The sequence below is a fragment of the Aspergillus heteromorphus genome (assembly GCF_003184545.1).
Source record: "Aspergillus heteromorphus CBS 117.55 chromosome Unknown BO70scaffold_14, whole genome shotgun sequence".
In the NCBI taxonomy this organism is placed as follows: Eukaryota; Fungi; Ascomycota; class Eurotiomycetes; order Eurotiales; family Aspergillaceae; genus Aspergillus; species Aspergillus heteromorphus.
In genome coordinates this window covers 246,182-272,279 of record NW_020290419.1, presented here as the reverse complement: position 1 = coordinate 272,279, position 26,098 = coordinate 246,182, and the positions used below count along the sequence as shown (strand labels likewise).

General features: G+C 53.3%; 11 protein-coding genes across 11 annotated transcripts; 7 read left to right on the top strand and 4 right to left on the bottom strand.

Moving 5' to 3' along the window:
- Positions 1-44: 44 nt before the first annotated feature.
- Positions 45-1,407, top strand: BO70DRAFT_429609 (acyltransferase family protein; the record flags this gene model as incomplete). The annotated part of the gene is made up of 2 exons (XM_025548083.1): positions 45-621; positions 902-1,407. The coding sequence occupies 2 exons, from the start codon at positions 45-47 to the stop codon at positions 1,405-1,407; spliced, it is 1,083 nt and encodes a 360-aa protein (XP_025398885.1).
- Positions 1,408-2,953: 1,546 nt separating this feature from the next.
- BO70DRAFT_429608 (glutathione S-transferase family protein) lies at positions 2,954-5,712 on the top strand. Its single transcript, XM_025548082.1, has 8 exons — positions 2,954-3,236; positions 3,383-3,502; positions 3,621-4,248; positions 4,531-4,658; positions 4,725-4,902; positions 4,953-5,036; positions 5,082-5,427; positions 5,473-5,712. The coding sequence occupies exons 1-8, from the start codon at positions 3,034-3,036 to the stop codon at positions 5,532-5,534; spliced, it is 1,749 nt and encodes a 582-aa protein (XP_025398884.1). The 5' UTR covers positions 2,954-3,033; the 3' UTR covers positions 5,535-5,712.
- Positions 5,680-6,870, bottom strand: BO70DRAFT_429607 (uncharacterized protein; the record flags this gene model as incomplete). Its single annotated transcript, XM_025548081.1, has 3 exons — positions 6,608-6,870; positions 6,389-6,504; positions 5,680-6,310 (listed from the first exon to the last, which is right to left on the bottom strand). Exons 1-3 carry the CDS (start codon positions 6,668-6,670, stop codon positions 5,680-5,682), a joined length of 810 nt encoding a protein of 269 aa, XP_025398883.1. The 5' UTR covers positions 6,671-6,870.
- Positions 6,871-7,132: 262 nt separating this feature from the next.
- Positions 7,133-7,805, top strand: BO70DRAFT_396874 (uncharacterized protein; the record flags this gene model as incomplete). The annotated part of the gene is made up of 3 exons (XM_025546654.1): positions 7,133-7,142; positions 7,312-7,659; positions 7,753-7,805. 3 exons carry the CDS (start codon positions 7,133-7,135, stop codon positions 7,803-7,805), a joined length of 411 nt encoding a protein of 136 aa, XP_025398882.1.
- A 345-nt stretch (positions 7,806-8,150) lies between these two features.
- BO70DRAFT_396873 (uncharacterized protein) lies at positions 8,151-8,455 on the bottom strand (the record flags this gene model as incomplete). Its single annotated transcript, XM_025546653.1, has 2 exons — positions 8,151-8,252; positions 8,327-8,455. The coding sequence occupies 2 exons, from the start codon at positions 8,453-8,455 to the stop codon at positions 8,151-8,153; spliced, it is 231 nt and encodes a 76-aa protein (XP_025398881.1).
- Positions 8,456-8,524: 69 nt separating this feature from the next.
- On the top strand, positions 8,525-9,029 carry BO70DRAFT_396872 (uncharacterized protein; the record flags this gene model as incomplete). Its single annotated transcript, XM_025546652.1, has 3 exons — positions 8,525-8,591; positions 8,664-8,758; positions 8,886-9,029. 3 exons carry the CDS (start codon positions 8,525-8,527, stop codon positions 9,027-9,029), a joined length of 306 nt encoding a protein of 101 aa, XP_025398880.1.
- A 216-nt stretch (positions 9,030-9,245) lies between these two features.
- BO70DRAFT_353140 (uncharacterized protein) lies at positions 9,246-12,312 on the top strand (the record flags this gene model as incomplete). Its single annotated transcript, XM_025541822.1, has 5 exons — positions 9,246-9,288; positions 9,604-9,692; positions 9,752-10,059; positions 10,253-10,632; positions 10,697-12,312. The coding sequence occupies 5 exons, from the start codon at positions 9,246-9,248 to the stop codon at positions 12,310-12,312; spliced, it is 2,436 nt and encodes an 811-aa protein (XP_025398879.1).
- Positions 12,313-16,356: 4,044 nt separating this feature from the next.
- Positions 16,357-17,807, bottom strand: gldB (putative glycerol dehydrogenase (GldB)). Its single transcript, XM_025543328.1, has 2 exons — positions 17,085-17,807; positions 16,357-17,032 (listed from the first exon to the last, which is right to left on the bottom strand). The coding sequence occupies exons 1-2, from the start codon at positions 17,490-17,492 to the stop codon at positions 16,463-16,465; spliced, it is 978 nt and encodes a 325-aa protein (XP_025398878.1). The 5' UTR covers positions 17,493-17,807; the 3' UTR covers positions 16,357-16,462.
- On the bottom strand, positions 17,330-18,168 carry BO70DRAFT_45772 (uncharacterized protein). Its single transcript, XM_025548466.1, has one exon. It carries the CDS (start codon positions 17,975-17,977, stop codon positions 17,507-17,509), a length of 471 nt encoding a protein of 156 aa, XP_025398877.1. The 5' UTR covers positions 17,978-18,168; the 3' UTR covers positions 17,330-17,506.
- Positions 18,169-18,808: 640 nt separating this feature from the next.
- Positions 18,809-21,110, top strand: BO70DRAFT_362518 (phosphatidyl synthase). The gene has a single exon (XM_025543327.1). The coding sequence runs from the start codon at positions 19,191-19,193 to the stop codon at positions 20,616-20,618; it is 1,428 nt and encodes a 475-aa protein (XP_025398876.1). The 5' UTR covers positions 18,809-19,190; the 3' UTR covers positions 20,619-21,110.
- A 3,272-nt stretch (positions 21,111-24,382) lies between these two features.
- BO70DRAFT_362517 (ribonuclease H-like protein) lies at positions 24,383-26,068 on the top strand. Its single transcript, XM_025543326.1, has 2 exons — positions 24,383-24,822; positions 24,874-26,068. The coding sequence occupies exons 1-2, from the start codon at positions 24,450-24,452 to the stop codon at positions 25,917-25,919; spliced, it is 1,419 nt and encodes a 472-aa protein (XP_025398875.1). The 5' UTR covers positions 24,383-24,449; the 3' UTR covers positions 25,920-26,068.
- Positions 26,069-26,098: the final 30 nt, after the last annotated feature.

Below are 26,098 nucleotides of genomic sequence, written 5' to 3'. Positions count from 1 at the left end.
CTTCATCCTTCACCCTCCTCATCACCACACGCACCACACCAACAATGCCTCCACCCCCCCGAACCACCTATCTTGATGGTCTCCGCGGCATAGCCGCCACCATCGTAACAACGAACCACTTCTTCATGGGCGGGCTCCTCGACCACGCCTTCCGGTCCTACTGGGCGTCGCCCCCTTCCGCGAACCGCCATCTGATCCAACTCCCTCCAATCCGGCTCCTCTTCGCCGCCCACGCCATGGTCCCCCTCTTCTTCGTCATCTCCGGCTATGCCATCAGCATCAACCTCCTTCACGCCCGCAACACCCACCCCCACACCCTGCTCAAATCCCTCTCCTCATCCCTCACCCGCCGCGGCCTAAGAATCTACCTCCCCGTCATCCTCCTCGCCACACTCTCCCAGCTCATCTACTACCTGGGCCTCTACCACTGGCCCTTCGCCGATGACATCGTCTGGGGGCGCAGACCGCTCACTGCCCCGGGGTTCCATCTCACGTACCTGCTGCGCTATCTGCTTGATATTGTCAATGTGGTACAGTTCCACCATAATCCCGGCTTGAATGGGCAGTTGTGGACCATGCCGATGGAGTATCGCGGGAGTTGTGTGGTTTATTTGGTCGTTTGTGGGATGGCGTTTTGGAGGAGGGGGGTTAGGGTGCCCGGGGTGGCGGTGTTGGGCGCGTATTGTTTTTGGTATGGGCTTTGGGATCTTTTTGGGTTTTTGGCGGGATTGGGGGTTGCGGAGATGGGGGTTGGGAGATATCGCGGGGGGAGGATGGGAATGAGGAGGAGGAGGAGGAGGAGGAGGAGGGGTGGGAAGGGGGTTGTTGGGGGTTGAGGTGGAGAAAAATTGCAGGCAAACAGGTAGTGGACGAAGAGGGCGCTGGGCCACCCTCCTCATAGCCCTATGTTTTCTATTCGGGCTGCATCTGCTCTGTCTCGGCGACGACGGGTCCCTAACCCCCGGATACCAGTTTCTGGGGTATGTGCAGTCGCCGCGATGGGACGACGAATGGGCGATTCTGAGCAAATCATGGAAGTCGCTGGGCGCGGTACTGCTCGTCTACGCGGTGGATTGCTCGCCCGTGTTGCAGCGTCCGCTGAATGCTCGTCTGTCGCAGTATCTCGGCCGCATCTCGTTCTCGTTGTATCTCGTGCATCAGTCCGTGTATCATGTGGCGAGGGATCCCGTCAGGAATATGATATGGTGGATGCTCGCGGGGTCGGAGTATCCGGTGTCGATGGAGGAGGCACGGATGGCTGGGATGCCGTTTGTCCTGAGCTGGGTTGGTACGGCCGTGGTTGTCGGCGCGTTGGTACTTTATGTTGCTGGGCTGTGGACTAGGTGGGTGGATGTGAGGTGTGTGAGGGCTGCTAGGGGGGTGGAGAGGTGGTTGACGGGACAGTAGAATATCTTTTTTTTTTTTTTTTTTTCGTGTAGCTGCAGCGGATTGGCTTGTTTATTGGAGGGTTGTTCTATAGACAGGGGGTGTTTATGAGAGATATGCTCTGCAAATAAGTATGGGCTAAAAAGATGTGTTGATCGATTAGCTGAGGGCATGGTGCAAATAGTATTTATATATGATTGCAGCCTACTATACATGATTACTATACAATTGAAACCAGTTTTGTTCTGGTTCAAGTTGCCGACCTTCCAAAGAGATGGCATATCAAGGACTAGCATATAATCACAGAAGACGATCGATGGATGCATCTATGGGTGAATAGGACAGTACTAATATTACTGAAAGTGACTGAGGGTCTCTGCATTGGCTACTGATCAATATTCACTTCCACAAGTTGTACAACGCCTCTCAACCCCCCTTTGGGCTTCTGGCATCTCTCATATCACTCTCACATCAGCCTTCACCTCTCACCTCCCACTTTTTGCGGTTTATTCTCTACCATGGCGCTCAAGGATAATGCCTACAAACTTGTCTTATTTCTATCATTCGGAACCTGCAACATGTACGCCCTCAAGCTCCGACTCGATGAAGACGACGCCTTCGAGGAAAAGCCTCCCGAAAAATACTCAGGTCGCAAGGTGTTCGATATGTTCTCAACCGATATCTTCAGCCTAGCAGTCAACTTACCTTACAGTCTGCGACCGACATGCTGGAGGAGATGCTTCCCGCGAAGACAGAACACTACCACCGTCGGGGATAATCAGCTTGTTTGGATGCTTAGTCTGGGATATTTCCGAGCAGATCCCCTACCACCATCCCGCCCATATCCAGCTGGCCCGGTTGATCAAGCAGCTGGCTTGCTCATACAAGCATGCAGCGGTACCTGTTTTCTTCTCCACTCTTTTCTCATCCACCGTCTGCGATATCTGACTGTCTGAGTCCAAGGTCACCCTCCGTTCTACACATACAATTTCGAAACCATGTTCACGGAGCTGGATGCCCAAACTACAATATGTCCCTTTCATTCCCCTCTAGAACTCGATTACCGCATTGCGGAGCTTCAGTATGGATCATTATCACAGTCTGGGTCCTTCTTTAGTGATATTCAAATACACTCCGTGACACAAAAATACATAAATCCCAATACCATCTGTCCCCAGTCAGTCCCCTTCCAAACTCGTCGTATACAAACAAAGCCTTTTGCCAGGGTGGGGAGGGGAAACGCACCTCCTCTTACCGGTTGGTCGACATGCTATTGGTACCTCACGCAGCTTGTTTACCTTCCCTCTTCATCATCAGAGTCAGTTATTCGCGGATAGCTTCATTCGTACCCGTTTCATGTATCCTTTTATTACCTGACAAGAGAGTTACCCTCTGTAACCAACAATATAGCATAGTAGCCACCATCTCATCTTTACCGCTAGTAGAACTCCAAGTCTACCTAGTACGATTAGCATCCACAGTTCCTCAACCAACGCCGATCCCGCCGCCCACCATTCCCGAAGCGGCAACCTGTACCACTTCACCGCCGCCTCAACCCCCGCCTTTTCTCCCCTCCACACTTTTTAAAGCAGCGTCCACCCCCAGCGACACCATCAATCCACTCCTCCACAGCCTACGCCTCCCTTCATGATGGACCTCCATCATGACCCAGATATCCCTATCCACACTACTGATCCCGGTCTTCTGCACGCCTCCCTCACCTCCGTCGCGGAAGACGCGTCTACTCTCACCGCCCATCACCACTCCCACTCCCACTCCCACTCCCCCTACACCCCGACCCCCCCATCGACCCTCTCCAGGGCCATTCGCACACGCACACTCACAATGATGTGAGCCTCGACTCTGACTCCCTCCACGGGCTACAATGCGCCGTCGACGGCTTACCTTTCTCTCATCCACCCCTTCACCACCCCGGACAGCAGCAGCAGCAACATCAACAACAACAGCACCAGCACCAACAACCGCACCTCGAAAGCCTCGTCAAGCGACCCGACCAACACATCGACATCGGGAGTATTGTTGACCCCCCAGACCTGGATTTTTGGCGTGATCGCCTATTCAACGTCGATGAGATGATCGTGTTGAGTGAGGAGCAGTGCGTTTCCTTTCCCTTTCCCTTTCCCCTAATTACGATTATGATCCATGTCCAGAAAGAAGGGTAGAGAAGATAAAGAGAGAGATACCAGACATAAAAAATTAACTACCTCAACCAGATTCCTCACCTACTTCCCACACATCGACAACGTCTACTCTCACCGCTCCACCCAGCACTACAAGCGCAAGCCCCTGATCTCCCATTACTGGGACTGTCGACTGAAGGGGCGCCCGCCGGGAACGCCCAAGTCCAATGATCCGAACAAGAAGAAACGGAAACGGACAGCCCGGCAGCGCGACCTCTGTGACGTGAAGATCAAGATCACGGAGTATTTCCCGGGCCATGATATGATGGGGTTGGTTGGGGTGGAGGCCGGCGGGATTGGAGTTGGGGCTGGGGTTGGGGCTGCTTCAGGGCTGTTGTTGGGGTCGGGTGCGGGTGTGGATGTGGACGGTGCGGGGGAGGGTAGTGTCGCGGATGCACAGCAGCACCAGCAGGAGAATCAGGCTCAGGCGTTTGGACTGCTTACCCCCAGCCTGAACCCACCGCTGCCGGAGGGTCATCCTGGAGTGAATGGGCAGCGGTTTTTTACCATCCAGCGCGTCAATGGGAATGGGGCTAATGGGAAGAATGATGGGGTGAGTGGCGGGCACCGGCATACGTTGGAGGAGAGTGACCGGGTGAAGAAGAATAGTGTGCAACGGTATATGCTGAAGGAGGCGAGGGAGAAGAAGAAGTCGCTGTCTGTAAGTCGCGAGATGACCTATTTTTAATCGGGGGGGAGGGAGGGATTGTTTTGATTGCTGCGATCCGAGGGCTGTGTTACGTCACTCGGCGGGCTGCACCTGCTGTGCTGAACCTGCCTTCCCCGCCCTTCTGCGCCCTCATCCCTCATCCCTCATCCCATCATGTTCCTTAGACCCCTCTTGCGCTGCAAGCCAGTGCCGTCAGGCCGATTGTCCACTTGCATTATTGCATTCCGCCCTAGACCACTGATTCCCTGCCGTTCTGATCGTTTCCTTGCACAGAACAGAGCCATGTCTACCCCCAGCCAGCCACAGAAAACATATCACACCAAAGCCACCGGACTGGCTGCCCAGACCGTTTCGTTCCGTGCCCAGGAAAATGAGTTGAAATTGTATGGCAGTTGCTTCTGGTAGGTCCACTTCTAATGTCTAACTTTGACCGCTATATACACCGTGCAGGGCTGACCACCCGTCAGCCCCTTCGTCCAGCGCGTCTGGATCGCCTTGGAGCTCAAGGGTATTCCGTACCAGTACATCGAAGTCGACCCGTACCAGAAGCCCCAGTCTCTGTTGGAGGTAAACCCCAGGGGCCTCGTCCCGGCCTTGCGCCATGGCGACTGGGGCTCCTATGAGAGTTCTGTATTGCTCGAATACGTACGCCATCCACCTTCCACTGAACCACTCACCCCCTGACACTTCCCCAGCTAGAGGATCTGAATGTTGGCCCGCCATTGCTCCCATCCGGGGATCCCAAGTTGCGGGCGCATTGCCGACTGTGGACCGATTTCGTATGTCCCTGACCTGCTGTCGCTAATCCAATCTGACGGTTGCAGGTCAACCGCCATATTGTTCCGAATTTCTACCGCGTCCTTCAGGAACAAGACACGCAGAAACAAATTGCCCACGCCCAAGAGCTCCGCGATGCGTTCAACACGCTGGTCACGGCCGCACACGCCCAGGGCCCGTTCTTTCTGGGCGCGAGTATGTCCTTTGTGGATATCCAGGTGGCCCCGTGGATCCTCCGCTTGCGCCGCGTCCTCAGCCCCTACCGTGGCTGGCCAGACCCGGAACCCGGCAGTCGTTGGGGTGCCTGGGTAGACGCAATTGAGAGCGACGAGCATGTCCAGGCGACCACCAGCTCCGATGAGCTCTATCTGGATAGTTATGAGCGATATGCGGGTAAGTGATCTGTAGTCACTACCATCTTCCAGCTGACTCCCCTAGAAAACCGACCCAACACCTCCCAACTTGCCAATGCGATCAATGCTGGCAGGGGGCTTCCCTGATTGGCTGTAGGTCGGTAGTTATACCATCTAGCATGCTAAATTGAGTTCCGGGGCAGCGACCTGGAGTCGCCTCCCATTGTCAACACACGACGATTGCAATCTGCCATTTCTGGCGAAGCGATGATTAGCTTTGTCTTCTCGTAGTCTAGCCCCCCCGGGCACCCCTGCTGCCCGATCGAAACCCGCCTCTCCCACTGCTATCTGGGCCTCGAGGACTGCGGATCGGCTGGTGTGGGGATACGGAATCGTCATCCCTCCGGATCCCGCTCTGCTTCTCCTTGCGCTGTCCTTGGATGGGGTTCGGTTTGGGAGACCCCGGGTCGTAGAGCTGCTTGGCCTTCCCTGACGTCGCAGACGAATCCCTTTTCTCTCTCGTGTTCTCCCGACCATTTCCCCGAGTTCTCCCTTTGCCGCGACCCTCGTGCTGTTTCGGTGGGGTGGCACTGCGGGGAGAGGAAGCGCCCGAGGTCGGGGCAGAGGGACTCCCAAACAACCTCTCTCGAACCTCCTCGTACTTGCGCTGCTTCTCTTCCCGATTGCGCAGCGCAATCGCATGTCGCTCTTCGGGCGTGGGCTGCCCTGACTTGTCATCATCCGAGTCATCATCGTCATTCAACGCCAATCGCTGCACGCCGGCGCTGGTCCCGTCGACCGAAGACGATTGACGGGTGATCAGATGCGGATTGCGACTGAGAAGGGTGACAGTGGGTTTGAATTCTTGCTTAAGCGGGACGTCGGACCGAGATTCTAGAAAATGGAATGTCTGGGGGGATTCACTACGCAGAACAGCGTCAGAACATCGTCAGATGACATCAACTGTAATGCATGGTAGTTGTCAGTGATCCGAGACTTACGCTTCGGCCCATAGTTGGCGGTTAAACTCGGCCTGCTGTGCTCGGCGCTGGGCCTTAGACACTTTGGACGAGACTTTCTTCTCCGGCGGAGGCGGGGCGGGTTCGTCCGCGAACGTCTGACGGGGAATAAACTGTTAGAGGGCATTGCAGGGAATGATCGTATAATTCACAGTCGAGCAGCAAGAGCGCAGGTCAGTTGATCCCAAAAACATCACATACATCAGCTTGTTTCTCCCAGTCCTCCTCCCAGGCGTCGGGGCCAGATGACGGCTTTGCGCTCATGGCCAAAGGGATCCCTGCGTGGGATGTAGATTGTAGATAGAGTGGATAGAATAGAATAGGTTCAAGAGCGACCGTAAACAGCGAAAGAGGCGCAGTCGGGGTGTTGGATTGTATATACCAAAAAGCGAGCGTGGAATGGGATCTACCAAAGCGTCGGGGTCTATAGTAACCAAGGAGAGAGAATGACCGAGGCGGTTGAGGCGAGGGGGGAGAAAAGCGAAACGAGAAGAGGAAAACTGACTTGCCGCCGTACGGCTGCTTAGTTAATAACGAGGATGGCGGCAACTCGTCCACGGCCATCCCGCAGCGCAGCGCATCATCATTGTTGCTCGCCGCCCACTCTGCATGCACCCGCAATCGCAACCGCAGCCTGTCTGGTCGTCCGCCTCGTTTGTTTGCCCCTCTGCCTTGCTGGAAGATCGGAGACTACCTATCTAGACTAGTCTAAATAGATACACCGCCATGGCTACCGGTCTGTTTGTCTCTTCTTTCTTCCCCCTCTCTCCATGCGCAGCTTAGCCCAGCCCGTTTAACTACTCTACTCTACTCTCCTCTCTCCCCGCTTCCCATTCCCATTCCCACATCGATCCCTCCTCACCTCACCTCACGAGCTAACACCCACCCACCCACCCACCCCGCAGACCCAGACGGCGACTCCCAAATGGCCTCATCCCCCGAATCCTCCCAAGCTCTCTCCGAAGACTCCCACCCCGGCACGCGCACCCCCACCAACAAGCTCTCCAGCGTGCGTCCCCCGTTCGGCGGCTCGGAGCTCTCCCCGCCCGGCTCCCAGACCCAAACCCAGACCAGCACGCTCGGCGGGCAGGGAAGCTTCGGGCCCGGTGCATTCACCGACTCTCCGCTCGCCCAGCAGCAGCAACAGCAGCCATTAGACCAGCAGGCGCCCGGCGCATCATGGATGAATAAACGCGCAGAGGAGGAGTATCAGCGCGCTATGGAGTATGTGGTCGATCAGGATTTTAATCTGGGTATGTGTTTCTCTGGGACTGGATGTGGGTTGGGTGTGTTGGACTGAAGAGAGAAGAGAAGAGGCTAATTGATTCGGTGATGTGATGTGGTAGATGAGTTCGGAGATCCGTTTGATGAGCGGGATATGGAGGAGATGCTGGTCTAGATGCTTGGACGAATGGACAGGCGAACGAACGGGGGATGCATTCAACTGTCAATGTATTGGGTAGCGACTCCTACTACTGTGGGATGGCGTTGGAGTTTGGGTGTCATGTTGTGTTTACTTTTCTACGGCTGGTCTGCGCGCATGTTCTATGAGCGTGAGATGTGAAGTCCGCCTCGGCTTTGGGGGACAGTGGTTCCATTCCGGCTCTGCTTATTCCGGTATCTATTTCCTGTTCCTGGATATGATAAAACCCCGCATTTAGACGACCGTGGTCTCCCCGATCAACTTGCACGTCATGAACCGCAGGAACACAGAAACGTTCTTCCCCGCCTTCTCGAATGTGGATCAACCATAGAGCTTTCGCATCACCAGCGTTCGCTTCTTAGGGTCGAAGCGGGCCTGGAGAATCCGACCCTGCCTGTCGCCCTTGAACGACAGGACCATAATCTACAACACAGTGTCGTGCTGGTTAGCGGGTGTTCTCAGTCGCTGTATCAGCTGACAATGGTCGCGACACTCACCGGACAGGTGATAGGATCCTGGTACTCCTTGCCCTTGATCCTGTAATTCATGATGGCGACGATCGTGCACAACTCAGAACGCAGAAGCTGGTCCTCGACATCTGGAGTTTGCTGGGCAAGAGCGATCATCACATGGGCCTTGTTATATTCATCGTTTTCATCGGTGCCGGCTCATCACACCTCCTTTGAATTTGAAACATGTACCGTATCCAACTGGCAAATGTCACTGGACGTCGATATCTTTCGTCGCACCTTTATCCAAGTCGTTTGTTTTCTTGAACCACGACGTACAAGTTAGCCAATAACGCCCGGGTTCACTGTGTGCCGTTCGATCCAGCTGCGTCGACGGCCGATAATCCCGAAGTAGAAAGCGCGCTGTTGGATGCCATCCAGTTCGCAAAGCCCGCTTCCGCCTCGGGGCTGGCCTCAGGCGTGCGCTTTCGGGGAAGTATAAACCCCCCCCCCCCCCTCCCCCGCGATCCCCCGCCATCTGTCTCCACTCCAACCTCACCGCGCGCCTTCCACCTCCGCTCGATGTTCTCTGCGTCGGATTGACCAGGAGCAACAGCAGCAACAGCAGCAACAGCAGCAACAGCAGTCCCTGCATAGAAGTGCGGCTGTGCCGGGTAACATGGTCGAAATTGTCCTGGAGAAAGCTTCCGCTAAAGCTCCTGTTCACCCCGATGCAAGCGAACCTGGTTAGAATATGTCCTCTAGGTCGACTTTTGCCGTAGTGTCGTTTTTGTCAATAGGCCTGGCGGTGTTGTGGAGTTGGCCGTCTCGAGCGCTTTCTCCGCGAGTATAACCCCCCTACCCGTCGGCAGGGAAAAGTTTGGTGTCTGAAAGGGGCGGGGCATGCAAGCAAGCTCATCATAAGTAATTACTGAACAGCCCTTCCATGCGGAGTTGCGAAAACAATATGCTGAAGTATGGAACCTTCAACACCACTGCGATCTACGTAGGTAAGTTTAGATCCATGCATCACCGGGTTACCTCGAACTGCCACATGGTGATGCAAGTTTATGGGCCTTGAAAGACCTACAAGGACTGTTGATGAGCACGTCGGAATTCTTGTACAGAAATTGAACGAAACGTTCCCTGGAGCCTATGATAGGAGCATCTGCCAGGAATATAGCTGGTATCAGCCGGTATCTATGACACTTGGACAATTATTATTACCCTTATAACCATATCATGAAGTACTTTAGCAAGGTATTCCCTGTTCGGCCCTTTCCCGGGGTATATACACTGAATTGGTGGGCAATGTACAATCACAGGAAGGAAGACTGAGCAAGACGCGACCGGCTTCAATGTTACTGGGAATTGGAGGGTCAATAGTCTGCGCATCCTGATACGACCGTATATGGTACTATTGTACTATTGACCTATTGTACTCGTAGTTTCTTCGAACTCTCAGATCTCTAGAGAGAGTCCTATACTTCAGCCCGAACGGGGCGGTTGGCCGGGCAACGGGGCGCCCGGGCGGCACAACACCCGCTCGCCTCGCCGCTCGATCCTTCAGCATCGATTACGCGACAACTCTTCATTGATATCCCCGGCCCTCGACTGTTTCTGACTGCATCCTCTATCCTAATAGTACTAGCAGCTGCATTATTTCCTCACTCCTCCCCACTCCCCTCGACCCCCAACCTCGGACCGATTCACATTCCAGTCGCCTCCACCATGAAGATGGAGGACTTTGTCTGTCCTCCGGACACATTCCGCCCGGCATGGTGAGTTTCACTCCTCTGTCCGTCTAGACGGTCTGCATACCGAGCCGTTGAATGTCTCCGGTCGGTGAAGGGGCCAGGAGGGACCAGCACTACCTCGGGTGGCCCCTTTTCTCCGCCTCCTCCCTATTTTGTCCTGACGACTTCGTTCTCCTCGGATGGACGCCTCACCTCGACCTCACTAACAAACCCCCAGTCCGCTACACCTCAGATCCACCTTCTCCCACGAAGATACCCGGTTCAGATTCACCCCCGTCAAAGTCGCCAAAAGCGCCCCCCGCGTCTGGGAACGCAAACCGTCCACCGCGTTCCGCGCCCGCGGCAAGTCGCGTACTGTCTGGAAGCGCTTCCGCTCCTCGTTCAACAGCATGAAGGGCCTGCAGCAGCTGGTCGGGGCGGAACGTCACACCATTGACGAGGAACTACAATTGGAGATCAACGTCACGCGGAATCCCGGCCTCCTTCGCGGCACGAAGCGCAGGTGTTTTGCGCTGGAGACAGATGGGGTGGACGGTGGTGTGCGTGGACGCTCGTTTCTCGAGACGCAGTGGGAGTCGGAAACCTATGGTCGCAGACGTGAGTATTCATCCGGTCTATTCCATCCCGTGTAATTTGAGTTCCGATCAGCTAATGATAGCAGGCAAATTACCCCTCGTATATAGCGATTTCGTGGACATCCCCGACGAGCCGGTGGAATTCGACAGCCTACAGCCAGGGGCTCGTGACGATGTCAGCGACGCCGAGGATGAGCCCACGTCGACGTTGGACGAAACCCTCGCGGAGAACTCGGCCGCTGCAGACGAATCATCCAGCCCGATCCCTGACACCCCCACCAGACTGGCCCCCGCCGCAGCCTATCCCCGCCTGCTACATGGCCATCCTGCCCTAGTGGCCGGTGGGCTGGCCAGCGATGCAGACATAAAAGCCCCCGAGCGCGGCGAACAGCCAGTGTTGGACATTTCGGACGCGAGCGCTGAGGACTCCACGACTCCGGACGAGACCGACCAGGATGAATCAGTGGAGACTACATTGAACGGCGAGCTACTCCCTGTCGAACAGCCGACCGTGACAGTAGACGCGAAAGCCCTGAACGACCCCGCGGCTGATTTAACGGCCGAGCAGGAATCGACCCTGGTCCGGTCGGCCCTGCGCAGCTCATTGGACGGAGAAGACGCGGAGCTGCTCAGCAACTTCCTGTCCAAGGCTAAGGCCAAGCGCGAGGCCAAAGCCGCCGCGATGGTCGCGCAGGATGCGGAACCCGAGAAGACCGACCCAGAGACAACCGCCGTGATTGCGTCCGTGGTCGCGTCCCCGATCCCGCAGTCGCGCCGCGTGCTGGAAGATCTCGACACCAACTCTCCCTCGCCCCAGAAGTCTCAGCAGTCACCCACCAAAGCGCTAGACAATGAAAATGGCAGCCCCCAGCCCTCCAGCCCTCGCCGAAGCACCCGACCCCGCACCACGCGCTCTTCCCCCATGCGGACGGCCACCGCCGCCGCTGCCGTGCGCAATACGCTCTCACTGCGCCGCGCCAAGGGCACCGAATTCATCTTCCTGCAGCGCACAGAGGCCCAGGAGCTGGCACTGGCGACGCGGCGGAACACGCGACTGAATCGAGGCAATGCGTTGATGCCGAAGTTCGTCTTGCAAGGGCTGGTGCGCAAGTCCCAGGAATCCAAGAAAGAGCCCTCCTCGACCACTCCTAGCTCGGATGACGACAAGCCTGCAGACGACTCGGGGCGGCCCCCAAAGACGGCAAAGAAGCATGTGTCTTGGAACGATGCCCAGCTCGTGCGATTCCAGGGCGACGAGGATGGTGTGACGGACCCCCGTGACGTCGCCGCGCTGGCAGGTAAGGGGTCCGACAATACCTCCGAGCAAAGAAAGGCAGCCAGTAGTCGCACTACGCGGGCTCAAGCGGCGCAGAAGACTGGTGGGGAGGATAGCCCCGACGCAGCCACTACTGCACCTGCTACTGCAACACCTCGGACGCGGCGCGTGCGTCGGCTGGGTGCGGGAGCTCCCAAGCTCGACTTGACTATGGCCTGCTCCCCCTCATCCCCCTCAAGCAGCGACAGCCCGGTTCAAAAACGCAAGAAGCTGACCCCGAAGTCCCCCAAGACCGCGATGGAGACGCCGTCCAAGTCTGTCGGCGGCATCAAGACATCACTGCGCAGTAGTAGCGCAAAGACGAATCTGCTGAAGGTCAATGCTGGCTCGACCCCGGTCGCGCGGAAAGTCCGCCCGCGTCCGTGAGTATTGATCCAGTGTGGCTTCATGCTTCTGCCCTGGTGCTGGTGTTAGTGCCACGGGCAGTGTACATAATCAAGGCGTTTGGGATGGGATTCAGAGGACGGCGTTGTGTTTACGGTTTCATATGGTCCATACCTACCTATTACCTACCTTAGGTATTCTGATTATCGCTGCGCGATTATACAGCCCTTTAATTACTCTTATTTCCTTTCTGTCCTTCATGATTGTATAGATCAGCCACGGAGTAGAAGTAAGCCTCGTGATGATCAACGATCACCCTTCCATCGCACGGATCACTGTCGATCTCCACGCGTGGTCCTTCTAGATGGATACACCCTCAGCCAACAAACAACCCAAGGCAAACTTCAATACCAGGAACCACACATACGGTCCTGTATCCCGTACCGTCACCATACCTACTAAACCAGCCCCTCCCGAGTCTTAAGAGACAGTGAGCCGCATAAAGCAAGGATCTTCCGCATATAACATCATCTCTATGTAAGGCCTACATAACGCCTCGTTACCATCCCTGATATTGGTGATCTAGCGTGGAGGTCTCGACCACGTAGGGAGATCTTGATGTCGTCGCCCGTCCAACTAAATAGTATGTACTATGCTCTGTGCTCTCCAAGCCTGCGGGTGAAGCTGGAACTCCTCGCGGTCTGCATGCAAGTCTGTATAATTGGTTTGGGGGTGCTGTGTTGTGCATATGGTGATGGATCTATCTAGCTGTGGGTAAAATATCCTGGTAGAGAGGTTTGTATGGGATGTAGGGTAGAGAGTTGATTACCTGGTAAGTTATTGTGAGTATTATGGAATGATTCTGTTGATCGCCTTGAGACTGAGAGGGAAATGAGCTTTCTGGTTTAGTATACTTGGATAATAAACGATATCTCGTGGGTGAGATGCTTTCCTGTGATGAGGAGAGGGATTGTTTTCCTATTTGAGATTGGTTGGATAGAAGGCTAGAAGTGATAGATGGCACTGCTAAGACTAAGTATTCTACGAATCTTGAGGATACTAGGTATGATGCATGACTTATCTGATAATTGAGATTGGAATCAAGCTTGGTGGCGAACTTACACAACATTTACCTTCAACTATATAGTACCTAAAAAGTAAACTCACACTTTGAAACTCTGACTATCATCTATGATCTAATCTGAGAATAGATTTTAATATATAATGGCACTTATGATCCTCTCTCCATCTCTCGAGTTTCTAGTAGTCGCAATTGAGACAAAGAAGATATCTCTCGCCGAGTCCTTGAACTTGGGAGAGAGAATCTTGGTGCGATTATAGTTAATACATTTCCGCTCTCTTTGTATTGTCTGCCATTGTGACTAGATGAGTGTTATATCAGAAGACCATTGCTCTGTAGCTGTGAGGAGTAGCTTTTTAAAATGATTATGTGGGAAATAGGGAACTGGATATTATAAAGAGCTTTGGCGCATTTGATATGGTTTCATGTGTTGTGCTCTGAGAGGATGTCGGCTATCATGACACTTTGTATAGGTTCGATCTAATGCTGTGATGGACGAATCCTTGGACCAATCTTCAGTAGAATGCTTTGATTGTCTAGAGGAGTTGACATTGGCCTCTACGCTGGGGAAGACGGTGTTCTGTACGGAGCAGGCATTTCACAGTGTATGTACTCCGTATAACAAGCAGGTTGGTAAGAGATGAGATGACGGTTCTAGAGATGTTGTGTACTTCAGAGATATCTCTAGATTAGACATTTCAATGATAAATTGTCTGGATATCCAAGTACGATGGATGGTCAAGAAGACACATAGATTTACTATTTTTTACAATGTCATTTTCTCAAGAATGGTGCGAATCCTGTCCTAAACAACACTGGCACTTAACCAAAAACTGGCTCGATCCTATTGGGCGGTTCAATATGATGGCTACTGGGTATGCGGGAAGATAATCTAATTCCTTATCGCGGCCATATTTTTTTTTTCCCCTCGAGATCACCAGTAAGTAAGAATCGATATTTATGGCGTGCTCTAAGCAACATATATGTAGTAGTACTTAACTGGAGAATTCTATATACTTTCAATTCCAAGGGATATGTCACCAAGTACTTTATTCTACAGAAAACAGAAGTAAATGATCTGTACGCACACACATCGATTCCCTCAAATCATCTCCTGACTCTTTCACCCCACCAAATATACACGCGCATCCTTATCTCAAACCACTTTCCTATAACACCCCTCCCAGCCATCCACCCAGATACACACTCCCTGGTAAAGTATAAAAGATAACCAACCAACATCACATCACCTAAAATCCCGCAGATCCAACCAACTAACTTCAGTCCAAAGGAAAGCCGAAAGCCCCCTTTCCCGATAGAGTCATCACCGCGCATCCTATACCAGCACGGGGTATACCGACGGACAATACTCGGAACCCCATCGCCGATAAGGTCGAATCAAAGTAGATAGTAGAGAGTAGAGACAAGATGATGGATGCTTATTCCTCGGAAGTCGGAAAATTGAACAAACCTGGCAAGCAATGAGACAAGAGCATCGCATCCATCCATCCATCCATCTCGGACTTTTTCCATTATTCCATCATCAGGCACCACCATTGAACCTGAACCAGTAACCAGTAACCAGTAATCAGTAACCAAACACTACACTACAAGTCTCGACATTACCAAGTGGACCAGCACCAGCACCACTATCATCATAACCACCAACCAACAATAATAACATCCCAAACCATAAACCCATAACCCGAAGCCAAAGCCGAAAGAATAATTCCCGCACCACGTCACGTCACTTACCCAAAACCAAACCCATCCATCCGATATCCATCCATCCATCCATCCACTATCCAGGGGCAGCGCGTATCTAGTAGCAACGCAACAGCGTCAGCAGCAAAGACATCCGAATCATGCCAACCAACCCAACCAACCAACCACCTCCTCCCCCTTAATCCCTCGTAACCACTAACCAACCAGGAGCCCCCGTCGTAGGGTTAGGTTAGGTTAGGGCAAATAAGTCACGGCCGCCCCACCACCGACCGAGCCTTTCCCCATCCAGCGACTCGGTGTTTTAGGGCTTGCCCGGATTAGTCCACCGAGCTGGTGGCTGTGTTTCCGGGATTCTCCGATGTTGGGAATTGGGGCTAAGGGGGGTTTAGGTTAGTGGTTTTTTTTTTTATGTATACGGAGTACGACTTGTTACACTACTACAGAATACAATCTATGGATACTGTGTGTAGGGGGGGGGGGGGGGGGGTGTGCCTGGGCTTAGGTTGTGTAACAGCATGTGTAACAGGGTCATGGTTATTGTCACTATTAGTTACTATTATTATTGTTGTTGATACAGAGGGAAGGGTTGGAAGGGGTATCCGATGATGTACCTATGTCGTTCAAATGGTCGATTGGGATCTAGAGCTTCTTTTTCATTTCCTTGCCTTCCCAGTTTGTTTTGTTTTGTTTTGTTTGTGTGACAGGCAGGCAGGTAGGCAGGAGTATCCCATGTTGGATGCAGGGTACAGATTACTACTACACAGTACAAAGTTAAACGACATAAGATACATACATAGTTCTGCGGACCCGATTTGACAGCGCACTACGTCATTCGGCAGGACTAGTCGCAAACACATGGAGGACTGTCCTCCGAGTCCACGGTTGGTTAGCGGTAGTCCGCTGCGGGATTGATTGGTTTGTTTCGGTCGGCTTTTCAGCACATGCATGCATGCAGGAAGGTTCGCTCAGTGCTTCAGATGTTCGTATTGGTGGCTGGCGAGCGACTTGGCGGGAGGAATTATGTATCGGGGGATGGTCTTTTTGGTCTTGACTTAGCTAGCTACCTAGCTGATATGTATGTTCCTGGGTGTCTGTCTACTATACCTACTCATCTGGGTAAGTCGGTAGACATATTACATAGGTAGTGGGGAGGAGATACGGAAAGTGAAATACAGCTGGCTCTTCTATACGTATTGTATTTTGTGTAACTATTCATGTGTATTTGATAGGACTTGGAAGGGTTTTTTTGGATGTCGACATCGATCACATTCCATCTCATAGCTCATTCACGTACGCCAGCGCCCAACCGTGGTATGTCGAAAGGTCCCCCACCTGCTTATGTACTCCGTTTATGACCCGCATAAATCTCAAAAAAAGTGTGGTTGTTTAAGCAGACAGGTTCTTGGCGGTCTCCTCGGGCCACACATCGTAGCCGAAGGTGTCCTTCATGTTGACGAAGCGGAAGTGGCGGGGCTCGGCGACCTTGTTGACGGCTTCGAAGTCCGCATCGGACAACTCGATGCTCTTGAAGTTGGACTCAATGCGGGCGGGGTTGGAGCTCTTTGGGAGCACGACGTAGCCGCGGCGCAGACCCCAGGCGATGAGCACCTGCGCCAGGGTGTTGCCGCCCTTGGAGGCGATCTCGTTCAGGGTCGCGTTCTCGCTGACGCGCTCACCAGTCGTGGGGACCTGGTTCTGGGAGCCCAGCGGCGAGTACGCCTCCGGGAGGATGTCGTGGTCGAAGCAGTACTTGACCAGCTCGGTGTTGGGCAGGAAGGGGTGGATCTCGATCTGGTTGACGTGGGGCTTGACCTCAGCGAACTTGAGGAGCTTCTCCAGCCCCTCGATGGTCCAGTTGGACACGCCGATCGCCTTGACCTTGCCCTCCTTGTAGACCTTCTCCAGTGCGCGCCAGGTGGGCTCCGGGTTCTCGGTGAGGTCCTTGAGGATCACATACTAGATCGGGGGGTTAGTGGGAGTGGTTCACACTGCGAAGGGATACACATACCTTGCCATCGGCGCCGATCTTGGGCTTTTCCTGGGTCTCCTTCTCGGCGGCAATGGGCCAGTGGATGAGGTAGAGATCGATGTAGTCGAGCTGGAGCTTCTGGAGGGAGTTCTCGACGGACCAGACCAGGTCCTCGGGACGGTGCAGGTGGTTCCAGACCTTGGTGGTGATGAAGAGGTCCTCGCGCTTGATGGTGGGGTTGGCCTTGAGGAAGTCGCGGACAGCGTCACCGACCTCGTCCTCGTTGAGGTAGAACCAGGCACAGTCGAGGTGACGGTAGCCGGTGTTCAGGGCGGCGGTGACGGCCTGGTAGGTCTCACCCTTGGCGCCCTCGCTGGCGAAGGTGCCGAAACCCACGCCGGGGATCTTGACGCCGTTGCTGAGAGTGAAGGTCTTTCCGTTAGACATGATTGTGATTGGAATCAAAGAGAGGGATGGAGGGAGGGAAGGAGGAGAAGTTTGTTTGGGTATAATGAAATAGAGATGAAGGAAGGGAGTAGAAGAAGAAGAAGTAGAAGAAGAAGAAGAAGAAGAAGAAGAAGTATGAGTACAAATAGATAGAAGAGGTCGGGCAGACCAGACTGACTCCCGGTGTGGCCGGGAGGGGGGAGTTGGACTGGGAGGCACACAGCAAGTGGGGTGGAGGGGTGTTGAGGGGTACTGTGAGTGATGCTATAGCCGCGCCCTGATTTTTTGGCTTTTTTGGGCGTTGCTGCCCTCTTCTTTCTATCCGTTATTCCGTACCCTATCCCCGAACTGTCCCCCCCTCTCCCCTTCCCCCCCATTATTTCCCCCATCTTGGGTGGTGTTGGTGGTCCTCCCCATTCCCAATCTATCGCTACATGCCATCTCAAGCTCAAGCTCGGGTCTCGCAGCTCCTGAGATGACGGCATGTGCCCTGCAATTGCCAATGGGGCGCCCCCCACCTGCCCAAACGGACTAGTACACGTACTAGTACTGTACCTTAGTACCCCGTCCGTAACAGCAGTCGAGAATTCGATATCTACTCGATGACATCACAGCCGGCACTGGTTCGAAACGGCGCGAGCGTTTGACCCGCCGGCGCCCGCTCGATCGTCATCGGCTCCAGCGATCTCTGGCTGGTCCATGGGAGGGCCGCCCCATCGGCCCTCCTCCTGTCCACTCACCAGCGCTCCAGTTGCTCTCCTCGGCGGTTCGTCCTGCGAACCAATTTCGGGCTGGTCCAATCAGCCCTGCCACTGGCGGTGATGCCACTCCTCACCAGGCCTCCCGCCCCGCTGAGGGGTGGGCAGTTCAGGCTCCCATCTGCAGCCACGATGCTGGTCGGCATGGAGGTGTGCATCCCAGCTGCGACCATGTACGGACTTGGGTAGGGTAAAGCGGCTGCGGTAGGGATGGAAATGCCTCAATGGACGGGGGAGAAGGTACCTTACTAGGTACATAGTAGCATGGGGGTGGTATGGGTGGTATGGATATGGTACGTGGTACATACCGGTACCGACTGATACACCAGTGACGGTAAATGACCACCAGCCAGGGTCCAGCGGTAAGGGTCGGTAAGATTACGGGGATCCACGGGCCTGCCATTGTTGGCTCCCTCTGGTCTCCGCCGCAGGAGAGTCTCAGTCCCAGTCTCAGTCTCTCTCCAGGTTGAAAGAGTCCACACAATTCCTACATTTCTAACTTACCCAGTACGCACTACTTTGTACGAATACCGATGACGATAATTCCTAGGGATGATGATACGCCCCTCCCCCCCCCCCCCTTCTGGTGGAGCCCGGTGACTGAATGGCTGAAGTGGCTGCTCCGAATGGCTGCACGCAGGGTAAACACGCTGGAGTCCTCTCGTCCGCTGGAACTTACCGCCACTGTCTGTGAAGAAAGCTTGTTATATATGTGTCCAGCTTTGCCCACGGTTGTCTCAACTTTTTTCCTGACATCCTCAACTATTCTTCCATCCTCATCCATCCTTTTTCCAACTCTCTCCGGAGACAATTCTGCAGTTGACGCCGTCCTTGCCTGGTTGTCCTGCCCTAGAGTGATATCATCCACTCGATCCCTCCCTTCTACTTATACCAACCTCTATACCGGACCAAGCCATCCTCTTTCACCCCTATCACCACCATGCCTCGCTTCGAAGACGCTGACCTCGCCGTCGATGGTGCCCCTGCCACCGGCACTCTCTCCCCCCGGGAGCGTGGCAGCGCCGCCGGTTCTCTGCCCATCCCCAACGAGAGCGGCAACACGGTCGAGATCCCCGCCACCCGCAGCGCCATCAGTGATGCCGCTCAGTACATGCACAACCTGAGCTTCGCTCCCTCCTCTCGGGACCGTCGTGCCTCCCGCAACTCCTTCGGCACCTCTCTCCCCATCCCCAGATCCCCCCGGGTTTCCCGTCTGTCGTCCGTTGTCACCGCGGATGTCTCCCGCGACATCCTGGCCTCTCAGGTCCAGGATATGTCCAAGGAGAAGGTCGCTGCCGCCAAGAACATGGCCTTCGCCTTCGACATTGACGGTGTCCTGGCCCACGGCAACCACGCCATCCCTCAGGCCAAGGAGGCCCTGAAGATGCTCAACGGTGACAACGAGCTCGGCATCAAGATCCCTTACATCCTCCTGACCAACGGTGGTGGTAAGACCGAGGAGGCGCGCTGCCAGCAGCTGACCGAAGTCCTCGACTGCCCCATCTCCACCGACCAGTTCATCCAGTCTCACACCCCAATGCAGGCGTTGGCGGAGTACTACGAGACCGTCCTTGTGCTTGGTGGTGAGGGCCAGAAGATCCGCGAGGTCGCCGAGAACTACGGCTTCAAGAACGTCGTTCACCCCAAGGACATCCTCGCCTGGGACCCCACTGTCTCCCCCTGGGCCACCCTCAGTGAGGAGGACCGCGCCCAGGCCAAGCCTCGCGACTTCTCCAAGATCAAGTTCGACGCCATCCTGGTCTTTGCCGACTCCCGCGATTACCAGACGGACATGCAGCTCATCCTCGATCTGCTTCTGGCTGAGGACGGCAAGCTTCTGACCCGTGCCAAGGACCCCGTGGCCACCCGTATCCCCGTCTACTTCTCCCAGGGTGACTTGATCATGCCCACAGACCACCGCGGACCTCCCCGTCTGACCCAGGGTGCTTTCCGTATCTCCATCGAGGCTCAGTACAAGGCCCTCACCGGTGTCGACCTGGAGCGTGTCGTCTACGGCAAGCCCGAACGTGCCACCTACACCTACGCCGATGAGGTGCTCAAGTCCTGGATGGAGCAGCTCCACAACGAGAGCCGCCTGCCCAAGAACGTCTACATGGTTGGTGACAACCCGGCCTCCGACATCTGCGGTGGTAACATGTACGGCTGGAACACCTGTCTGGTGCGCACCGGTGTGTTCCAGGGCGGCGACAACGACGACAACAACCCGGCCAACTTCGGTGTCTTCCCCAACGTGCTCGAGGCTGTCAAGACCGCCGTCCGCAAGGAGCTCGGCCAGGACTTCAAGTTCAAGTGGAACCCTAAGGTCAACCCCGTTCTCCACGGCGACAGCGCCTCGGCCATCGAGTAAATGCTCGACTTTCGCGGCGTGTCTTCTTTCCTTCTTCACCTCCCAATTTCCCCATTTCTTTGTTTACATCTTGATCGATGTTAGACACTCTCATCGCATGTTACGGCTTACGGGTTTGGACTACTGATATCCATCGTCGCTCCTGGACCAAAAAAAAAGCCAGAGAGCCGACTGATTTTGTTTTGAATATTATGTTTTAGACTGGGCTTTTCATTTTCCTTTTGGCTGTTTTCTTTTCCCCTGCGGAGGATGCACATGCACATGCAATGCAATGAAATGCAGCGTCAAACAAATCCTGTTTCTTACATTTCCCACACACATTACCAATGATGTCTCTTCCACTGGGTTGGTTAGATGGATTGGATCGATTTTTTTTAGACTTTTTTTGGTTTTCAATCAACTGCCCTGCCGCGTTGCAGGTTATCCTTTTTTCTCTATCCATTCACTACCTATTCGCCATTGGCATGGCCATCCGTTCTCAGTAAAAAAAAAAACTTTGGTAGCGAGTCGTGACGACATTGACATGCCGGGTGCGGTCGCGCGGGAAACTCTACACGAGGTAATTTCTTTTTCTTCTTTGACTCGGGTTCTCGGCCAATGGTACCGAGCACAATCAGCAGGGAATTGACCCTCGGATCCAATCATATGGGTGTTATTCAGCAAGATTAAGATTAAGGAAAATTTATGGATGTGAAGACACATGCTGGATGACGTCTGGCTGCAGTGAAGTGTCTTAAGTACGGTTGTAAGGACCGAACGAAACACCCGAGTCCGGTCGAGTGCAATCCCGGTTTCCCGATTCGATGCTGCCAGTGTCCGGGTTATCCCGATGTCTGTCATGTTGTAGTACGGAGCACTATATGCTGCAGCCGACGAGATAGAAAGCCATTATACGCACATCCCCCTCGGTAAACATATCTCTTACCAAGAATCCCACGCTTATACCCATCTCGATCCATTATCAGTCAAAGCATATACCTATCTAGGTAGCCAACCCCATGTTCCCAAACCCATACGATAAAACAAAGAAACCAGGTAAGTTATCACTGTACACCCCGGGCACCCTGTAACCCCGTCATTTCGTAATACCACCTCACCCCCGACAGGACGGGAAGACAGAAACGATACGGTACCGCACGGCCACAAAAACGGTAACATACACGACCGCCACACCCGTCCCTCGTCGCACCTAGTAGACTTGTAGCGGAGCTCGCTCCCCTTCTCCTCTCCTCCCGGCCGGGCCTTTCTTTACTCGGGGTGAGAATGAGGGGGGGCCTATTAAAATCGAGAGAGGCGTGTTTTGTCGGCTGGGGTGCGTGCCGGGCGGGAAAAGATACTGCAGGTTAAGCGGGGGGAGGGGTGGGGGCGGGGATGAGGAGAGGGGGATTATGTACTAATTTACTAAATGGGTAGGTAGCGTACGGAGAAGATGGTGGTGTGTTGAGCTTGGGTTAGGTAGGTAGAGTTGGGTTGGGTGTGCTGCTGCTGCTGGCATGGGAAAGGTGCATAGGGTGGATGGGGTTGTGTTATGGGTGTAATATCAATGGATAGTAAGCAATGGATTCTTGATGCTGTACTTGCAATAGTCTTCTTGACGGTACGTACTATGTACCACTTACTTTACCTAGGTATTATTCTGTTAGATATAATAGGCAATATTATCTACCACAAGTAAGGTATCTCGTGATAAGCTTTATATGGTGGTACAGCGGCTGTAGCAAAATGAAGACCGGAGCAGCAGGGGGGGGGGAGGGGCGCTGTTATAGGACTTATGATTCGATTTCGATTGAGTCTGGGTTTATCATCGGCCGAATAGGGTTAGAAGTGCACGACCTTGTGATAGCTTAACCCTAACCTTAGATTTAACTTTTTGGTGAGCTTTTGGCTTGTTTGCTGTTTGTTTCTGGAGGGTGGAAGAAATAGGGTTAGGGATTGGTTGGAGGGTAGGTGTATGGTGGAAAGAGATTGGGTGCATAGTGGTATGTTTGGATGCAGTTGACAGTAAAATTATTCTATTGGGATGGGTATGAATGCTGTACTGCACACTGATGATTGATTTCACCATGGCTGTGGTCGATTAAAGATTGGGTATATAGAAGAGGAGCAAGCTGTCACATTGGATATGTCGATATCCGAAGGAGACGTAGTAGGCGGGGTGTATTCTTTTGCCTCAGTGTTTACTTACTAGAACATCCTACTAGTTGACGCCACAGGAATACGGACGTATGTACCACAGTATAATAAACACATGTCCATAGAAACGGTAGTTGTGTATTGGAGAAGAGGTATTCCCTCTTTGAAATTCACCCTCTTTAAAATTCACACTGGCCGTAGTAATTCCGAGGATTGTCATCTCAAGGGCTGGCTATAGTATACTACCCAATGAAAAGGTTAGCCGTGGAGTCAAATGACAGAATAGGGGCTGATGACTGGCAGGGGTGTTTAGAAATGTCACTGAAGTCAAGGGTCCAGAAGTGCAGATCTTGGGATCAAGCTTGGATTAGATTTGACCTAGGAATGCATGATATGGTCTGGACTTTCCACCTAAATAGAATAGTGTACTATCTGTTCAATACGGTCACATATCAGTCTCTAGCTTTCTATTCCGATAGGCCAGTACTCCAAATTAAATAAAAATTCTTACAATTTAACCTGTTTTACCTCTTTGGGCTACCATGTAGCATTCTTACTAGTTGGGGGGGAACAGAGCCATCGCCGAAACACGAAGGTAAAGTGACTAACTACCTACGTTTTCTTCCAGTGAATAGGAATATTGATTGAGGGAAGTCGCCACGAGTACGCACCCATCAAGGAATCTGCTGTTGCCACCTTCCTTCTTCACGCCTTGCAAACAGTCTCCAGATGAGTGGAATCGTTTCACTGTCCAGTTATGTATCATCCCGAAACCAACTAGTCAGTTCCATACTGGTTATAGCGAGCGCAAAGGTCAAGAACTCTCCAGACTTTCACTCCAAAACATACCAGTAACGCCTCCTTGAGACGAACTTGTGCAGCGACTGTCAGCTGTTACTACATATGGACATCTGACCAGTGTGATATGGCTGTTACTCAATAAAAGGGAGTAAGTAGTAGTTACAGCTTTGATGTGCGCTATATCAGAGGGTAGAATCCTGGTTTCGAGTGAACCTGGTTATTCTAACACACACCAAGAAAGTGGTCGTGTTGAAGGTGATGCCCTTCCAAAGGGGCAGTATATCGAAAACGTCGCGTCTAGAGATTATCACCTTTGATTTTTGACACGAGTAAGAAGTATTGACTGACGCATTACTCAGAGTACAGGCCTCTCCTACTTTCTACCCATGTACGCAGGATGAATTACTATGAGATAAGAATCTTTGATTATCCCGGATGGATACGTGCGAGATCCATGATATTAAAAAGCTATGTGGAGTTTCCTCATCCTACAGGTGATCTGGTTCCTCCAGCTGAATACATTCCCACATCGAGCCCTAGGTTAGCGCCAACGGTCGGTTCCGGGTAGTCGCGCTACTAAGAAAACAATTGATATCGAATTGATTGATTCGATAAAACGAGAAGACTAATCATCCAGTGAATTCCCTCATCGAGGACAGTACACCAGATGCGTGGTCTGATTTGATTGGGCAAGGACAGGGGTTTCCCCTACACGCATGCTCCTGGCGCTTATGCGGCGCGCGCTGCCATAAAATGGCGCCTGATGATGGGAAAGGAGGGGTACATATATCCGTAAGGCACCCTCTTTCGTGGTCTAACTTCCTCTTCCCCCAGAATCTAATGCCTTTGTGGTAATCTCACAGCATATCTATTCATGTCACTATCCATCGTCGGAGAATGACCCAGAAACAAGTCTCCAAGCAATCAGCCTCTGCGGGGGCAGGGACACATTCATGCCCGGCATGCCAGAAAAGTAAATTTAAGACGGCCGCAGCCTTGAAGGACCACCAGTTATCTCTTGGACATGGGATTACCTGCGAGAAGTGCAAAAGGGTGTTTAAGGACTCGCACTCACTGGCGCAGCACCAGGTCATTCATAAACCAACGAGTACGACCAACGGCAGCCCTCCGAAGAAACCTGTCGTGGCTTCCAATGGCCCCGGCCCTAAGCAACCGGTGGTGGTAGCAGCGAGCCCCCCGGCTCTGCCTATCGTTCTACCTCTCTCCTACCAGAGCACTGCGATGGGAGAATCAAACAATCTGATACCAGGTACACTCTTACCCTTCCAACCCTTCACACCCACATACTAACATAACTCAGCACCAACAACAACAATAACAAACCCTATATTCAACCACCCACAAACCACACATCACACATACACACTCCTCGACACCCCCGAACAGAATCTCATCTTCCGCTACCTCCTAGCCCGGTGCCACCCCCTCGCCCGTCTCAAATCCCAAGGCTACACCATGTCCACCAATACCATATCGGGCCACCGTCCGGTCCAAAAAAGCATCATCCCCCGGAACGCCTTCCGCCACGCCCCGCCCTTCCTCCCCCAAGCCCCAGACAAACGAAAGGCAGTCGTCATAGACTGCGAGATGGTACAGGTATCGCAGAACCGCCGCGAACTTGCCTTCCTCAGCGCCGTCGATTTTCTCACCGGCGACGTCTTGATCAATCGGTACGTGAAGCCTAGCTTGCCCGTTACCGACTGGAAAACCGCCGTGAGTGGGATCACCGCCGAGTCGATGGCCACCGCGCTGATGAGAGGGGAGGCGTTTCGCGGGTGGGAGGAAGCGCGTCAGGCGCTGTGGGCCTTCGTGGATGATGAGACTGTTCTCATTGGGCATTCGTTGAATAGTGATCTTAGTGTTCTGGGTATGATACATGTGCGCGTGGTTGATTCGGCGATTTTCACGGCGGAGATTGTGTTTCTTACGCTTTTGGCGACGCAGCCGTTGAAGCGTGTCTGGGGTCTGAAGACTCTGGTTAAGGAGCTGCTTGACTATGACATTCAATCTGGTAGTCAGGGGCATGATGCCCTCGAGGATGCTTTTGCTACCCGCGATCTGGTTATTTGGTGTTTGAGGAATCCCGAATTGCTGAAGCTGTGGGCGGATCGCGCCCGAGAGGAACATAGGGTTGAGCGCGAACGGCAGAGTTCGGGGAGACGGAAGGGAGGGAATGGTAGGGCGAGGAACGCGAAGGAGATGGGAAATGGGGTGGGGTTGCGGAGTCCTCTCAATATACTTGATAGTGATGGTGACTCGGAGTCGGAGATCTTGCGCTGGGAGGATATTGCAGTGGATTGTGGATGGCCTCATCCCGATACGGGGTATGATCCTTGGTCGGACTGATAGTGTCGGTCGTTTCAGGAATTTGGGCTGTGGGGTGCACGTTGTATGTTTGGTAAAATGCCATGTGAATTGAAGGATCAGGCTCAAGAATGTGGTGCGAAGCTGGAGGAGTTTTTATGGGTGTTATATGATTTCAAGGCAGACAGAACACGATATTCTAGCAGATTGACAGATGCTAT

What these genes read in the sequence shown, in the direction of transcription:
- BO70DRAFT_429608 (XM_025548082.1), top strand. Translation starts at nt 3,034, where the DNA reads ATGATGGACCTCCATCATGACCCAGATATCCCTATCCACACTACTGAT. An exon ending in ACACGCACACTCACAATGAT is followed by an intron (nt 3,237 to 3,382) that starts GTGAGCCTCGAC and finishes GCACCTCGAAAG; the next exon opens with CCTCGTCAAGCGACCCGACC. An exon ending in TAGTTATGAGCGATATGCGG is followed by an intron (nt 5,428 to 5,472) that starts GTAAGTGATCTG and finishes TGACTCCCCTAG; the next exon opens with AAAACCGACCCAACACCTCC.
- gldB (XM_025543328.1), bottom strand. Translation starts at nt 17,492, where the DNA reads ATGTCTAACGGAAAGACCTTCACTCTCAGCAACGGCGTCAAGATCCCC. An exon ending in AGATCGGCGCCGATGGCAAG is followed by an intron (nt 17,033 to 17,084) that starts GTATGTGTATCC and finishes CCCCCGATCTAG; the next exon opens with TATGTGATCCTCAAGGACCT.
- BO70DRAFT_45772 (XM_025548466.1), bottom strand. Translation starts at nt 17,977, where the DNA reads ATGCCGTCATCTCAGGAGCTGCGAGACCCGAGCTTGAGCTTGAGATGG.
- BO70DRAFT_362518 (XM_025543327.1), top strand. Translation starts at nt 19,191, where the DNA reads ATGCCTCGCTTCGAAGACGCTGACCTCGCCGTCGATGGTGCCCCTGCC.
- BO70DRAFT_362517 (XM_025543326.1), top strand. Translation starts at nt 24,450, where the DNA reads ATGACCCAGAAACAAGTCTCCAAGCAATCAGCCTCTGCGGGGGCAGGG. An exon ending in ATCAAACAATCTGATACCAG is followed by an intron (nt 24,823 to 24,873) that starts GTACACTCTTAC and finishes AACATAACTCAG; the next exon opens with CACCAACAACAACAATAACA.